Source organism: Gasterosteus aculeatus, chromosome 20 (genome assembly GCF_964276395.1).
Source record: "Gasterosteus aculeatus chromosome 20, fGasAcu3.hap1.1, whole genome shotgun sequence".
Lineage (NCBI taxonomy): Eukaryota > Metazoa > Chordata > Actinopteri > Perciformes > Gasterosteidae > Gasterosteus > Gasterosteus aculeatus.
Window position 1 is genome coordinate 17,133,998 of NC_135707.1, and position 16,706 is coordinate 17,150,703.

A 16,706-nucleotide genomic window follows, 5' to 3' on the forward strand; every position below is an offset into this window, starting at 1 on the left:
CTCCCTCTCTCTCGCTCCCTCTCACCCTCCCCACTCGCTCGTTCTCTCATTGCATCCATTTTTGTGCATTTAAGAAATCTCCAAGAATTACCAACCTGGAGGAAAGCGACCTAACGAGAGGGACACAGGGGAGGGTTGAGGAGCCCAAAGGAAAACAAACACGGACGGACCGGGTATCTCGTATGTTCCGCCATGCGAGTAAAGGCTTTCTAGAGGATGGCAGCGATGGGTTAGACAGGAACTAACATGACTGCAAAATAAAAGGCAAGAGTTGTTTTTTCATCCTCTACTTTTTTTCCTCTTCTTTTTTTTTAAATCCCCGGATGGATGGAGGCTTGTGTTTTGGAATACCTGAAGGTTGTAGCCTTTACAGCCTGCGCGCTCTCGCTTCATTTTAAGGACATCTATTTCTAATCCTGAGCGTTTTTTTATTGGAGAAATGTCCATGTGTAAAAAAATCTGGCGGTTCAACCCTGCAAGCGGCTGCAACGTCGCGTTTCCCCCCAGTTTGCAGGCTCATTGGGCTTCAGCGTGTTTCATAACCCCACTATGACCATTCAATAGATTAAGGGACGAAGCCTGTAATTCCTATTTTGACCCTTAATTCTGCAGCTCGGTGCGACGTGTGCACGATAGGCTTCCCCCCCTTTGACCGAGGTGCCATGCCGCCTGTAGACCGCGGTGACTCCAGCGAACGCGACCGCCAATTTGAAAATCTGACGGCATGAAATGTAGCAACAACAAAAACAAATAATCAAGGCAAATATCGCCCAGAATGCTGCTGGTTGACGGTGCTCTTCTCGTTGTTTTCTCCTTTTTTTTTCTTCTTATTAAATTGTAGCCACTGTGTGTAAAAGATGTCTGCTCCACACGGGCCCCGGGGCGGCCCTGCCGCCGCCGCCGCCGCTGCCGCTGCCTCCTCGGCGGCCGGCGCCATGCCGGAGATGCCGGACCTCAGCCACCTCACCGAGGATGAGAGGAAGATCATCCTCGGTGTCATGGACCGACAGAAGAAGGAGGAAGCGAAGGAGCAGACAATGTTAAAGTAAGAAAAAGTGGAGATGTTGAGGGGGTTGTTTGGTGCCGCTGGTGGCGGTGAACAACCCCGGGGTGTTTTGTTATTACAGAGGCACATTTGCGAGCCCCGTCCCGCCCCGGGGGGGGGGGGGGGGGAGAGAGCCCACTTGGCGGATCACGTTGGCTCTTGACAGCCAGGCTACAGCCTCGGTAGTCGCGTGCTAGCCGGCAGGACCCGGGCGATCGGCCCCCTGGTATCATCTCTCATCTCGCTTCCTTGTTTAGGGGGGGGGGGGGGTACTTCATATGAATGACCGAGTATCGTATTTATAATGCGGCATGGACCTTCAAACCTCCCCCCTCCTCCCCTCTCCCCTCCCCGCCGTATCTGTACTCCTACAACGGGCCGGTTAGCAGCAACGGGCGCCATTTTCACGTAAAAAGCACGCCGCGCTGCTTAACCTTTCCCCACGAGCGTCACCGAGATTACACAACATGACAGTGGAGGGATCATTTAAGGTGTCCTTTGTGGCGATGGCGCGGGCGGGCTGTGCGTGATTGTCAACGTTAAAGTCTCTGTAGATTCCTCCTCCCTGCTCTTGTGTACAGATGTCGCTCGGAGCGTTTCAGCACCACGGCGCTGTCCGCTGTGGCGTTTCACTGTTTAAGGTGGACCGCGCTGGTTCCCCCGTCATCCCTTTAACCTTTACTGTTCTGAGCCGTCACTGCTTTATGGGGGCATATTACTCTCTGCCCTATTGCCCTGGTCGTAAATGCACGCGCTCACACACACACACACACACACACACACACACACACACACACACACACACACACACACACACACACACACACACTCAGCTGATGAACTCGTGCACAGTTTGGTGTTATTGGTAAAATTGGGATTTCAGGTTCGGTGGCCTTAAATGTTTCCACCCTGTTGATTTTCTTGTAGTTTTCTTCCCTCAATGAAAAGAACGCACGTGTTTACAAACCAGTCGACGTTGACTGCGTGTGTTTGAATGCGGCACAGATTATTTGGCTACATTTAAGGTGACAGCTGGAATCCCTTCGAATTCCTGCCAGGTTTTCTGTCGGTGCAGCCTCCCAGCGTGACCAGTGACATCAGTGTGAAGGATGTGTGCCACTATCAACAGAATAGTGGCACACTCGTTTTTTTATTATAGCTGTTGTGTTTTTTCCCCCATCAACATTTGCTATTACTGCAGCATTCCTAATGAAGTGAAAGTTGAGCAATCCCTATACGTGATTCACGTACTCCAAGACACAGCTACCGCAGCCGCTGTCAGGCGTGCTGTGTGAATCATCCAGGCCTCCTCTGCCTCACCCCCCTCCTCCCCCCATACCTCACCCCAATAGCTGAGGATAATTCCTATTTCTCTTTCTCTGAGGTAAAGTGGATTGTCAGATTTAGTCACTCTTAGTTTGACAGAGATTTCAAAGCCTTGTCATGACTGAGCATGGGCAGAGGGGGATGTTTTTCTTTTTTACTGATTGACTGACTGTCTCAGCATAATGTTATGTAACTCTGATTGCAGGCCACACAAACTAAAAGCATACAAGACACAGGGAAGTCAGTGAGTCTCCGTTACCTGAGGGTTTATCTCGCCAGCAGGGCTAAACTGCTGAGGCTAAACGGATGACAAAAGATATGCAGTTGATGTTAAGTGTTGGCAGCCACCATTTTGTTGGGTTTCAGAGACGTTTTATTCAAAGCCTCTCGACGGCCTTACAGTACATTTTTCTCTCACTATTCCACCGTGTAAAACGATTTATTTTTATTTTTATTCTGTGTTTTGTCTAAATGTACAAGGTGACTCATTATGAGTCATGGCGACGGTAAATCCCAGCTTTCTGTTACCTACAAATCAGCCAAGCATAACACATCCTAAAGCCCTGGCAGAGGTATATGACTGCAGTGGATTAACTTGTCATTGGGTGGTTCGCATCATTTTCCCAGCAGTTTTAAAAAACAACCCCCCCACGCTGCATCACCCAGCACTTGCATCAACGCCGTCGCATTAACAGTCCCAAACTAAAGGCAGAAGTTGAACTACGAAGTTTGTAGTCAACACAGGGAACCCTGGGAGTATGGAGGGATGGAGCGGAGGTAGAGAGAAGCCTCCAGCTGCAGGGCAATGCCAACCTGCTGTCGTCTCACTGGAGGGGCTACTGGGGTTTGGACATGGGGTATCCTGTGCTGCTGAATCTTGTCCTTAGGAAGTGCGCAAGTCTGCGTGTAGAAAATGTGCTGCTCTGATGACAATCCACTTCCTGAGGTCTGGGAGGCGGCGCTCTGCGCACCAATGGCTCATTGTTGCATTCAGTGCATCTCAACAGTCCAAAAACATGAACCCAGTCGCCGCAATTAAGCACAGCTCCAGGTGCGCTTGTTCCATTGACCCATCAGCTCCCGTGTCTTTTCCCCGCGCCAGTGAGTCTTCGAGCGGCACGGCAATGAAGGCTTTACGGGACCCCCACCCCTACCCACCCAGACACTTTGTATCCCACGGGCAGGCATCAGCTTCCTGTGACGGGGTGACCCACAGAACGCCCGGGGCTCCTCTCCTTTTTTTCTCCCCGTTCCTCTAGTCCTCCTGGGCGGCTTTCTGGTTCTGCTCGTTGGCTGGTAGGTCTGGATGGAGCAGGGACGGGTCAAAGGAGGAGGCTGGTAATGATCTCCATCCCAACTCTGACTTTGTCTTCCATTCCCCCGCCCTCGAAGGCTTTATTGTTTTGGTTTCGCTTGGCTTTATTGTTTTGGTTTCTCTTTCTGCAGATAGTGTCACCTGTGTTATGAAGGCATAAACTGCTGTTCGAGCACGCACACACATACAATAACACCTTTGGCTTGTTTAGCTTGTCCTTCCACTTTTGAAGGCCGCATAACTGTAAATCGCCCGGTTCCACCTCTTCGTCGGGACAGTGCTGAACTTGTGAATCGGGGGGACTGTGTCAGCCGCTCAGGGACCTCCTTTGACAGCGCTAATTATAGTGGCTGCCTTGTAGCAGGGACTCCCACTGAGATCCAGTTATTCCAGGGGATCCAAGGTGTCTGCTGCTCCGCCATCTATTTGGGCACCCTTGTTTCTTCTATTCCACATGGCGAAGGATGCCCCGAGTACCAGCTCCGTTCAGTCTGTCTGTGGACATAATGTCTACCAGGGGGGTTTCAGGACGTTTGATGTCAGAGTGGAACATTTTGTATGAAGACAAAGAAAAATGGGATTATTGTTATTCCAGGGCTCACAGTGTTTATATTTTTGCGTTGACTTTCAAGCTATTTGCTTCAGTGTTATTAAAAATCGACATTCAGAGTAATGACAAAGATGTTATAGAAGGAGACCCTCACTAACTTTGACTTAATACTAACAACAATATCAAAAGGAATGATTTGCAGTTATGCGATCCACCTGCGTATTATACATACATTATATTACTAAGCAGCATGTTCAAGCACATGTGCTACAATTATATGTTGATATTTTTTCAAAAGCCCATGGTTAGATTTCAGACTCTCTCGAGCAATGAAGATAGTGTACAGACATTTACACTGGTTGAGTATTATTCATCGTATTGAGTCTTTGTATTTGGGGTGATCGGACCAACTGAGAAGCATACAAGGAGCATAATAAATAGAAATTAAGAAAATTGATTAAAACATTTAATAAAAGAACAACATTGACTGGACTGCTGATAGAGACAAACCTGCCAACCCGGTGAGAACAGCCTGCCAACCAGAGCGGGGAGGCGGAGAAGCACTTCCTGGTCCACTGTAGCGTTTGTAAAGAAAAAGAGAAGCACAGTATTAAGCGACAATGTCTCAACATCCAGTGAACCCAGCTTTTTTTTTACATGTAATAGCATCTACGCAACGTGTGCCGTGCATCTTTCATGAAGTCTACATTGTAAATGCTACCAGTGTCAACCCTCGACAACCTGCTGTAGCAATACTGTACTCAGTTATGTTTATGCCAATAATGCAAAAAAAGAGCGAGCCAGAGAGAACTACGGTTGTGAAATGAAGCGGGGGAATGCTCCGAAGCTTCCCATGGACAATATACGGTGCACACTCTCTCTCTCTCTCTTGTTCCCTGAGCTCACTCGCCTTCCCATGCAAAGAGCAGATTCTGTCATGAGCGTTCCACAGACTCCCATCCCCCATCACTTCCCCTGAGGGGGAGAGGGAGAGAAAGTGCAAGAGTGGATGCTGCCTTGACTCCGTAGAGTTGAACGCACGCCAAATGAATACATCATCGTGCTAATTAAAGTAACACCGTGTTTTGGTTATGGGGAGGTTGGAACGCTGTCAAGTGGTTCGGTGCGGCCGGACAGGAAATCTGGTTAGAGCAAAAATGCCGACATTGAAATCATACAGAACACGTTGGATGATATATTTACAAGATGCTCTTTATCTGTGCTGTTTGGGAATACTTTACTTTTACACACATGATTGTATCCTCTACTTGTTGGGGCAATTTTTCTCCTCTGGTGCTGTACGGGCTAAAAATGTCTGAGCCATAAGTAGCTTTGCTGAATCGCGGAGCTACTTGCATCTTTATAGAATATGGCTGGTGTTTTTTTTATTACTACATGTTTCTTGTTCCCATCAATAGTATTCATTTAAAGTTGTGTTTCTGGCATTTGACAAATGCTTAAGTCTAATCTAACTCACCAACTACTAAGGAAATATAGTTTGTGTGCTTAATGCTCTACTGGCTTTACTTGCTAGTTCCTACAGTATGTCAGGATCTTCTTTGTAGCAAAACAGTGAAGTTGCGGGAAGCGGAAAGAAGCTTTATTGCTATTGAGTGAGAAACTGTGTGTTCCAATAGTTTAACATCGTCGGGTGTTGGTCGTTTCATGGGATTAGTTGATTAGTTGCATCTTTCATTCTGATGAGTGCGCTTCCGTTTGGCATCAAAGGAAAGGACACATGAGGATGAGCTGCGGAACAAGGAGACGAGAGGGAGGGAGCCGAGGTCCCAGAGACTGTGGGACCGTTTATCGTAGGGGACAAGGGGAGAAGGGAGGACGGAGAGGAGAGACATTGACGTCGGAGATGCTATCGGGTCTCGTTGCTGATGTGACCGGCCCGGTCCCCCGTTGACGGAGCAATCAGCCTTCCATCTCCCGTAGCCCGCCAATTCTCTCGAGTGGCACAGCGCAAGCATCAAGCTCCATTGTCTCCCGGCGCTTTGTTCTAAATAACATCTACATTCGTCAGCATAGGTTTTATCCGCTTCTGGGCTCTTATCCCTCGAGCAAAGTTTGAAGGGATTTTCCTGCCCCTTGCTGTGCAATTTGAGATGCCCTTGGCAAAACACGACGGTGGGAAAATATCTCAGAATGAGACGTTGGTTGTATTTACTAGTAAAGGGGATGTTGCTTATTTTGGGGGATGTAATAGTGTACAAGTTCTGTTCCACTGTAAGTATTAAATAATTAGTCAACAGTGCCTCAAGCTGCCGTAATGTTTGGACATGGAACTATATTTAAGCAGCTTATGTTGGATCGGTGAAATTATGAGCAGATATCCAGTGTATTAAGCTCACAGTTAAAGTTGCCGGCTAGCGAAGGCCTTGTTTTTACAACGGCGTGCATGCAAAGTGTTTGACTCAAAGTGGGAATTTTGCCAGGATTAATAAATGTTAACATAAAATACGATTGCAACATCGTCGAGGAGTTGGCCTGGGATCAAAACAGAACCCCAGAACCCTAACCCTCTGGTGCTAGAACATCTGGCCTGCTGTTACATAAGCCTTCTCAGACTGCTGTGTGATAGTTCCCGGAATGAGAGCCACACAATGCGATAGACGTGTCGATAGAGCTGACCAGTGGTAAGAAAAGCAGGGAGTGGGAGGGAGTCGATGAATGGGACATGCGAGAGTGGAAACATGAAGGCGAGATAGGGGGCCACTCCATCACCTTTACAGCCCTTCCCCTCTCCCCCCTGTCCACGCTGAGTAGAGTCAATGCAGAGGAAGATATACGGCACCTGGCCCTCTGAGGGACGCCCGGTCATTGTGAGGGACATGCGTGTCTGCCACAGATTATTGTTGGTGGTTCAAATCCTATCGCAGAGGGATGATACCCTTGAGACAAATGCAGTCCACACACTGATGGGATTTAGGGTTTCCGCGCAAATTTAGGAAGTAAAACCAGATTTGTTGTTGTTCAAAGCAGTGGGGCTGGTGCTGTGTCAGTGCAGATAGCGTAGCGCGTGGTGCCTTTGCTCTCCCCCGTGACATTCCCGCTGGGTTGGATTTTATGATCGTTGAACCTTGAAAGGTCAGAAAAAGAGACACCTCTCTGCTCATGTACAGCAGAGGTCTCGGACCACGTGGCGCGGAGGGCAGAGATGATCTCCTCCCTCCTCAAGCGAGTCGGCTGAATCAGTCACAAGCATGTGACCAGGGGTTGTCAACTCTGCTGTGTGGCAGTGACGTCTAGTGGGGCGGGGGGTTCGTCTCCGTGGCATGCGACAAAGAATATTTAGCAAAAGAGATTGGAAGTAGGAAAAACCAACAAACTTTGGGAGAGTCGGTTAAACAGTATCGGCTGAGCTCTGAAGCTCTGAACGTGGCACGAGTTCAGCTCAGGCTGGTCGAGCTGCTCAGAACTGGTTATTCCCTGCTTCCATTCTTCATGCTAAGCTAATCACCTTCTAGCTTTAGCGCAGGCCGCAGAGGATGAGTTGTCTCATCTTATCTAACTATGGGATGTAATGTTTTTTCGTTGTCGTCCTTTTCTAAAAGTCCAGCTATGAATCTAGTCCCAGCATGTCTCTCGGCAAGCTAACCGCTAACTCTGTGGCAACATCCAAACGAGCACTTGTAGATATTAAGTAAAAGTTCTTCAACTTATTTCTTTTAGAGCAGGAAAGTCTGACCCCCACCAGAACGCAAGCCCACGCGTTTCATGTTGGCCACCTTTTATATCCTATTTTTGGTAAACTAAGACTCGAAATAAGCTAGTTTTTATGTTGCTGTCTCTTAAAAAAAGAGGCCCACACACACACACACACACACACACACACACACACACACACACACACACACACGTACACCCTCCCGCGTTGAGGCTTTTGTCCTAGATTCTGACAACTGTAATGCAACTAGATAGAATAGTCCACTGGATATAAAACGTGGAGTCGGGGCTGTAAGAGCTGCTGCTGAGTAAGACAAATGTTAAATGAAAAGAGTGAAACGACAGCATGCAACACGACCCTGACGCTTTGCTCTGTGAACTGGCATGTTTACTAGAGGTGGTTTACACAGGGCCCTCTAATCTTTCCTTCCGTGTGCGTGTGTGTGTGTGTGTGTGTGTGGGTGTAGGTGTGTGTGCGTGCGCACGCGTGTGTGTGTCCATGTTCTGCTCATTCAAGACTCAGCTGGTTGGAGCAGGTGCGAGCTGGTGAGTCAAACACATGGATGCTGCCTAGCCGGTCCTCCTAATACGCCTTTGTGTGGCAAAAACAACCCTCTGTCAAACCATCCAGTACTTTGGATAAACAAATCAGCTCTGGCACACAGACTTACTACGGGTGTCGATGGAACACCCACTCACCCACATTAGCTCCGCAGAGAGGCAACCAGACAGTTGCGTTTGCTTATGTAATCCTTGCATACATGTTTTGTTTTGGGTAAAAAAACAAAAAACGGTTTATGTATTTTTGAAATGACCATCCAACTGTTTGCTTTTAATGTCCAATTTCTTTCTTACTAACAGCATTCAAGACTAATTTTACCCGCTTTTTTTACACTTGAGCAAGCAGATTTGTAGTTGTAAGAAAATTAAACAAATGCAAATCTAAATACAGCCATGCAATAATAATATTAGCATTATAAAAATAATTAATAATAATAAATGATATAAAATAACTTCCATTTCCCCCACCCCCCATAAAAGCTTCATCACACACATCATTGCTATTAACCCCCCCCCCACACACACACCCCCGCCCCCTCCCACCCGGGGCTTGTAGTTCCAGCAGCATCCCAGGCCGTCCCGTGTACAGTAGACGCTGCTGTACTTAGATTACAGAAGCAGCCTGCTGTCATAAATACGGGAGGATAAAGAGCAGCCGCTATCACAATAACGTCGCTGATGCAGCCGTGACCTCTTACGTAACGCAACGCACACACGCACACACAGGCGGGTGCGCCATGCCACTCATAAAGGCTACAGGACGTACTGAGCGCCATGCAGCTGCTCCTAAATAACAGCGAGGGGGGGGGGGGGACGCAGAACCATTGAAAGCCTTGAACCGCGGGAATTTAAAATGCACCCGGCATCAGGCCCTGATGATGATGATGATGAGGAGGAGGAGGAGGGAGCGTGCAGGGTCGGGTCAGTGGCCTTATCCGTGGAGTGGGCGGCTGCTTGGGTGGCTGGCTTTAATGCAGCCGGGAGAGGCGGCTAATGCAAAAGGGAATCCGGGGCCACTGGGACAGATGTTAAGATAGGGCGAGTTCAAGTTAATTTCTGACAGTATTGTGGTACCATCTGTTTATTTGGCTGTATGTGTCAATAATCCCCCCCCTCCTCCACTCTCCCACCACATGCGTGCATGTTGCATCTCATGCAGGCTCTATGTGCAGCACGGGAGAGTAAACGTATATATTTCAGTTCCAGCGTACGAGTGACATCAGATGGCATTTGCAGTAATATTTGAGGTTGGCCCTTGTGTGTGCTCTGCATGCAGTTTGGTTAAGCAAGCTAACAGTGACGTGCATTGTAGCGATAAATTGGGACATAAAGGAGTAGAGTGCGCTGGGCCAACAATAGAAACAGGTATCCATTACCTCTCTATTGTTAGCCACGGCCGGGCTATTATTATAGCCCAGAGTGAGACAGACAGCTGACTGCAGTTTCAGTACAGCCCACCCTGCTGCTGCTCCTAGACAGGAACAACCACGTGGAGAGCTTCTAATGGCTAAGAGGATGGCACTGGTGGGAGTTGATGGAGTCAAACGAATTGGGATTGTCACAGTGACAAAAAAGGTGTCGGCCAAAACTATACGTGGTTTGCTGAATATAAGACTGTAACTAACAACGGCATTGTGGACGAAATGACAGGAGTTTGAGGTTGGTCCCAAACGCGCAGGAGAGGGCGGGCGACCTGTGGCCATGGCGTGGTTTCCAGTTTCCAGTTGAGTATTCCCAGCAGAGCTGCTGATGAACGCGTGGGCGGGGCGGGGCGGGGGGGGGGGGGGGGGTTGAGGGGGCGTCGACATCAGCTTCCAAGAAAGTGCTGATTGTGCAGCCGGAATAAAACGCATCGGTGTCAGGAGCAAGTGAATAAAGCCGACCGACAAGACGGGCTACCAAAGCATTCACACACACACACACACACACACACACACACACACACACACACACACACAAACACACGCACTTAAAGACAAACGTCTGTGAGAGCTCACCGTCACCAAAGCAAACATGCACGCATGTGCAAAGAACACAAACATTACGCATCAGCTCTGACTGAACGCTGCTCACATGGTTGATGCACGTTTCCGCTGTACAACGAACCCTGCAGCATGAAGATGAATACCGTATGTGTCCTGTGAGCGATGCATGGAAACACACTTGTGAACAGCCGGGTGTTTAGCTGACTCGTTGCCACTTGGAAATCTCTCAGGACGGGAGGGAGCGATACAGAGCAGCTCAATTGAATCCTGGCAGGTAATCTGAGGAAACGGGTGCATTTTTGTTGGTCATTTTTGGCAGAGGACTAGCCACCTCCCGCTTCGGTCAGACCTGTTTGACAATCTGAATATTAGTCCTTGGCCAGGAAGGTTAGATTGCCCATTCTGATGAATATGCACTGTATCCCCCCCCCACATGGATTCAACCCTATCTGGGCTTTCTAAGGCCCCAGCTGTGGTAGCTGCATCCCAAGCAGCCCCCCAACACACACACACACTCCCGCCCTTCCTATCACGCCGGGCCAGCGCCCCGTGCCAGAGGAAGTTATCAGCACTCCATGCCCCGGTAATGCTCGCCGAGGTGAAGAGAAAGTGATAAGCGGCACGTCTTCTGGCATTTGTTAGGAGAAGTACAATGAACAGGTGTCTCGAGCCCTAATCCACTGTCTTTAAATGAGGTGCTATTTTTAGCGCTCTGTGCTTTTTTTCCCCCCCACTGGAAGGTACAGTAGAGGTGGTTTGAAATGGGGGAGTTCTGCTTCATGCATCCTGCAGGGATAATGCTGAGACGGTGCATGGTTCTTTGTGGTTTCATCATTTTGGGACACCTCCTTAGAAAAACATTCATACACCTCCATCAGTGTCATTTGGTTTCCTTCTGCCATACGCAACAAGCGCGTAACACCAGTGTCCCAAAGGCCAGCCAGGAGGAAGAAAACAAAAACAAAAAGAGACATTCAATCCCAGAATGCACCTTGACATGAGACAGATCAATGCAAGTGACATGCAGATTTGCAGCTATTAGAATTTTAGATGTGATAAAATATGTCATTTTTCATTTTAACTTGCTTAAGAACACCACCATGATACAAAATGATACAAAATAGGAATACTACATTGACATTCAAGAATATTTTTTTGTATTTATTTGTACAACTCAAGCAATACAAAATAAATAAACACAAGAGAATTAAATGAACCCCACTGTGCAGGAAGAGGGAAAAAGCCAACTGGGTTTATTTAAAGCCTCCACCTATACGATTAAAATCTCTTACAAAATGAAAAACAAAACAAAATATGCATGAGATAGACAACAAAGGAACATGAAAGAAAAGACAAATGTAACTCGAGTGTGTTTGCACGTAAAAGCATGGGAACGTTAAGTGAAACAACTGTAGCAAGAAAAAGAAATGAACACAAATACAAAACAGCAATTAGAATGTGTGTTGCAGCTAATGTGAGAAAACAAGTTGTCTTTCTATTTAAAGATGTTCAATAGGCATTTAATCGTCACTTTGTTTCATCGTGCGTCATCAAGCTGCATGCATGCAGTGACACCACACTGTATCTGTACAGATCCGAAATGGGCAGTGCCGCAGCCTCCAGTGATCACATGCCTCCCAGGGATTTCAAGCAGACATCAGCCTCATCTCCTGGCAGCACTGACTTGCTGGTGTGGTGTTAATGATGTATGGAGTTGCTGAGCCAGATCACTCTTTTATGATCTAATTATCACTCTGGTCTTTGGTGGACTCGGAGGGCCTGCAGGGTCCCCGCTTAGCCGTGAGATCCCCACTGTCACAGATTTTCGTTGACGCCGAGACGAGGCCGCGTCTCTCTTTTTTTTTTTTTTTTTTGTCTACACTTTAGCTAAAAATAAGCTGAGAAGGTGACGTTTTCGTTGTAGCATCTCTGCTGAGTCCTGCTGTCAAACTCAGTCTGTCCCGCGCCAACGCTCCATCCACAACGAGCAGACGCACAGACGCACTTCATTCACGAAGCGGTTTCGAGGAATATTTAACAGCCCTTGTTGAAACTTTTCAAATCGAAACTCTCAGTGGCGATCAGTGAAAAAAAAGTCCCACTTTCCACCAGGCGAGCTGCAGATATCCAACCCACCCGAGCGCTCCTACACTACATTCTCACCCATTCACATCCATTCATTGATGTCAGAAGCTAGAATACACAGAGGCAGCCGCCCCACCAGTGACACACAACAAAGGCAAAGGAGTAGCAGCCGACGGGTTGCAGAGAGCAAGAGAGAGATAAAGGGAGATAGGGGCAGGTAGTGTGCCAAGAATCTCCCCCCCACCCCCCCCCCCCCCGTCCTCTTATTAGCAGAGACGTCTTCAGAGGGCTCAGATTAATTAAATCTCCCGCTGTCTTTACAGAGGGGGCCTCGTCCGTGCAGCTCTCCTAGGGGACGTCTTACTACCCCCCCCCCCCTTCTGAAAGGGACCCCCAACGACTGAGTTGCAGACAGTTGGCAATGTCGAGCTCTCCTCCACCTGGGTTATTAAAGGCGCAACGCACAAGCTTTAAGTAGACGTTTACCGCGGTGAGAGGTGATGCAGTCGTTTACCTCTAGTTTCCTGGCGGTGATGAGTGTGTTTCTTCTTCTTCTCTGCCCCTGCTCCCTTCATGAACATGCTTTTGTTTCAGTTTCTGTTGTGTTTTGATATTTGAATACACGACACAGATAAACCTCAGACTCAAACTGTGAGCGTAGAACTCCAGGAATTCAGTTCTTGGAAGTTTCTGCTGCACATTTGTCCACTAGAGAGCAGTGTAGCACGAGTGTTTGTGTGAGCAGCATGCTTCCCCGTGCGCAGGCCAGTGAAGCGCTGAAGGAAACAACAATAACAGGATGAAAATACCAGCAGCATTTATCTTACTAAGACGCAAAACTGCCTCATTGAAACTGAGATGCTCAACACAAACGCTTTTCTTAACCTTGTTCCACTTGATGTTTTCTTCTTGTGTGCGTGCATGTGTGTGTGTCTGTGTGTGTGTGCAGAGGGGTGGCGGGGGGTCATGTGAAGTGCAGGATAAAGAGGGATGAGGAAACGGAGACTCAGCAGCCGGAACACTAAGGACGTCACTTGTGACATTTTACACTCCCTCACTTTACTGCCCCGTGTCAAACAATACGCACTCACACTGCCATATGCACACATGCACAACACTCACATGGACACACACACACACAAACACACACGCACTTTGTCCAGCAGCCGTTGAGGCAGGCAGCGGGCTGGATCAGATAAATATGACGCTTGTAACGCGACCACAGAGACGGGGCTGATGGGATCAATAAAGAACGGCGCTGCAGGTCATCGGGAGAACACGAGCGAGTGGACAAACATGGACTGGCTCACGGGGAAACAGACTGACGGGTACACACAGGACTGTGTCTTCTCCCGTGCGTTCTCCAGCCCGGCTGACAGGCGGACGGGTTTCTCACTCCACCTCGAGCTGACTTACACTGCTGGGAGGCAATAGGTTTGAGCCACGGGCCGTTTAATGGCGTCAGCGTAATGTCCACACCAGGTTCCATTCCAATGAAGTCCATCAGACACCTCGTCGACGTTGAACGGATCTCCGAGGAGCAGGAAGTGTTTCAGTGGAGGGTTTTAGTACCGTGGTCTGAAGGCTTTTTAGTTCTAGCAACAAACTACTGGAGCAAAAAAGTTACCGCTCTTAGTTTATTTTAGGTGTCGTCCATGTTATAAATCATTGTAGTTAAAATATCTGTTACCAGGACCTGGTTTGAAAGGGACTGTGTGCAGTGATGGGGATGAAGTCCTGAGGTGTGGTTTTCAGCCATCTCAGTTCTGCTCCTTTAACTTGGGGGGAGGCTGAACTGGTAGCTACAGTTTCAGATGGATTACACACACTTGTGTGTGTGTGTGTGTGTTGGACTGATGCTTCTTCTGTCTCGGTTATGCTGCCTACAACTATCTAAACTTCTTTGAAGATGATTTGCACGTGAGGAATGTGTAATGAAAACATGTTCAGAGACTCTTTATGTGACGTCTGTAACGCTTTGGACGTCCTGCTCTGCAGACCTTAGAAGAAAAGTCGGCTTTCTAGATGTTGGAAGAAATAGTTCCATGCATGTGCAGTTTTTCTGTCTGTCTATTCTGTTTAGTTAGTTTGTTTTATTCGTACAGGGTATAAGTGGTTTAAGCCACATGCTTTAGAGTCCCCAATTGACCTGATCCCCAGAGCCTGTCTTTGGCCGGAGAGATCCCACGCAGACACGAGGAGGACATGCACATTCTGCACGGAAAGACCGCTGTGCAGAATCGAACCCGAGACCGCCTTGCTGTGAGGCGTCAATGCTAAGGAATATGTCCCATATCAGGATATCCACAACCTGAGACACTATCCAGTCTCATATCACAATATTGGAATAATGTGGATATACTGTATATCCCAGCCTTACCATTGGTCCTAATGCACGCTAATCAAGCATGTGTTACTCGGTTTAATTACACTTTACTCAGAACGAGCTACTGCTTCCCTCCTGACCTTGTGATGCAGCTCGCTGTGTAGTTCCAGGCAGCGCTCAGACATCTGCTCTGCTTACTAGTTACTCTGAACTTGGAGATGCATGTCTATATTTCTGGGAATTGCTTGGCCCTTGGTGATTGGGGCCACTATTAATAATGCATTTCCCTGGTGGACATGCGCTTTGGATTGACGCTCTCGTTGTAGAGAGCCAAAGTGCCGTCCACGCAAGCACATTCAGTATGAGAGAGTCACTCACACGAAGCAGTCATTTTTAAATTATAAGCTCATCCGAATCCCTCACATCATCCCTAAAGTCATTCTGAATGTTTTTGTGTTGTTCACCTCATTACCATTGACAGCAATGCATTGTCATCTCCATCAAAGCATCATCTATAATATCTTGAATATTATTCATATTTTAGTTGAAGTATTATTTATGTCATACGCATCTTTAGTGCTCTCAGTTGTGTTGATATTTTGTGTCCTTTCGATTGTTTTCCTCATCTCTTTGTGTTCTGTATGCACTGAGCTGTGCGCACCTTTTTTTTTTCTTTTTTTTTTTATGTTTTAGGATCAAAGAAGAACCAAAGCCTCAGCCGGCACAGTAAGTGAACTGCATTACCCAGAGTGCTCTAGGCTTTGACACTTCTTCCTGTCAGTGGGTGCTGTGTGCTTCATGTGGCTTTCTCCTCTCTGTCTGGGAGGAAAACCAAAGAGATGTCACTGATGTCATGGAAGGCAGCTCAATTATTTGTTTCTGCGAGCTGAATGCCGCTTGATTGGCATCGACCAGACTGTGGAACTTCCGCTTCCGTGACGTCAGTGGCGGCGGCTTTTCCTCTTGACCAGCTTTATTGTAGCCGGGCCCCCCTCCGAACCCTGCCCACCCCTTGTCCCTGGCCTCCAACCGGCTGCCCATTCTCACTCGGCGTGACCTATCTGCACTCTGATTGGCTTGTGCCGCCACGTAATTCAATCACAAATGTGAACTGGATGCACCTGCCCTTCTCTGATACTGTGGCTGCATTCTGACTAAATCCACCCGCAGGACAAGCTAGTCTGATAACCTGACCCCTGCTGCACCACCAGGCTGGAATACATGACACTGGTGTTACCCTCAGCTGAGCGTTTGATGCAGCTCTCATTCCCATTGGCTGCAGAGCTTTCCTGCTTCATCTCTCCCTCCCTCTACTGCGAGTCTGTATCCTCTTTCTGTCCTTCTTCTATCTGTATTTCTGACAATTTGTCCGGTTGTCAATGTTCCACATATCGCCGCTCCTCCTCTTCTCTCTGCGCTGGTTGTAGTGAATGTCCCCACTATTGTTCTCTTCCCGAGACTCTGCTTCCTTAAACAAAAACATCAACAACAACAAAAAGCCTTTTGAGGACCGATTGTTTTCTCCCATGATGACTCATTGCGATGTTCCAGTCAATCTTTGCTTATTTGAACAGGTGGTTTCCCTTTAGTGGGATCACTGAGCTGGTAAATAACGTCCTTCAGCCCCAGCAAAAACCCCCAAATGACAAGGAGCCAGAGCCAGACGCGTAAGTAATAGAGAAGATCCCTCCTCTGACCTCCTCCCAGCAGCCACAAACACCTACGCTGTCTGGACGCACACTGTCTTTGACCCAAGTGGACATTCGACTATGTAACACAATTTCTCAGTGTGTTCGTTGAAGCATAAAGGGGGGGGGGGGGGACTGTACTGCTGTGTGAGG

At 48.0% G+C, this 16,706-nt stretch overlaps 1 protein-coding gene across 36 annotated transcripts in view; it reads left to right on the forward strand.

Moving 5' to 3' along the window:
- Nucleotides 1-16,706, forward strand: part of rims2a (regulating synaptic membrane exocytosis 2a) — a 110,064-nt gene continuing 93,358 nt past the window's right edge. For 20 of the 36 annotated variants that reach the window (XM_078095472.1, XM_078095448.1, XM_078095458.1 and 17 more), the window contains exons 1-4: nucleotides 5-264; nucleotides 842-1,045; nucleotides 15,559-15,591; nucleotides 16,440-16,532. In XM_078095472.1, coding sequence (XP_077951598.1) covers nucleotides 858-1,045; nucleotides 15,559-15,591; nucleotides 16,440-16,532 — 314 coding nt within the window. In that variant the 5' untranslated portion in view covers nucleotides 5-264; nucleotides 842-857. Of the gene's footprint in view, nucleotides 265-841; nucleotides 1,046-15,558; nucleotides 15,592-16,439; nucleotides 16,533-16,706 lie in introns of all 36 variants that reach the window. The other 16 variants (XM_078095460.1, XM_078095463.1, XM_078095470.1 and 13 more) reach the window with 2 other exon arrangements.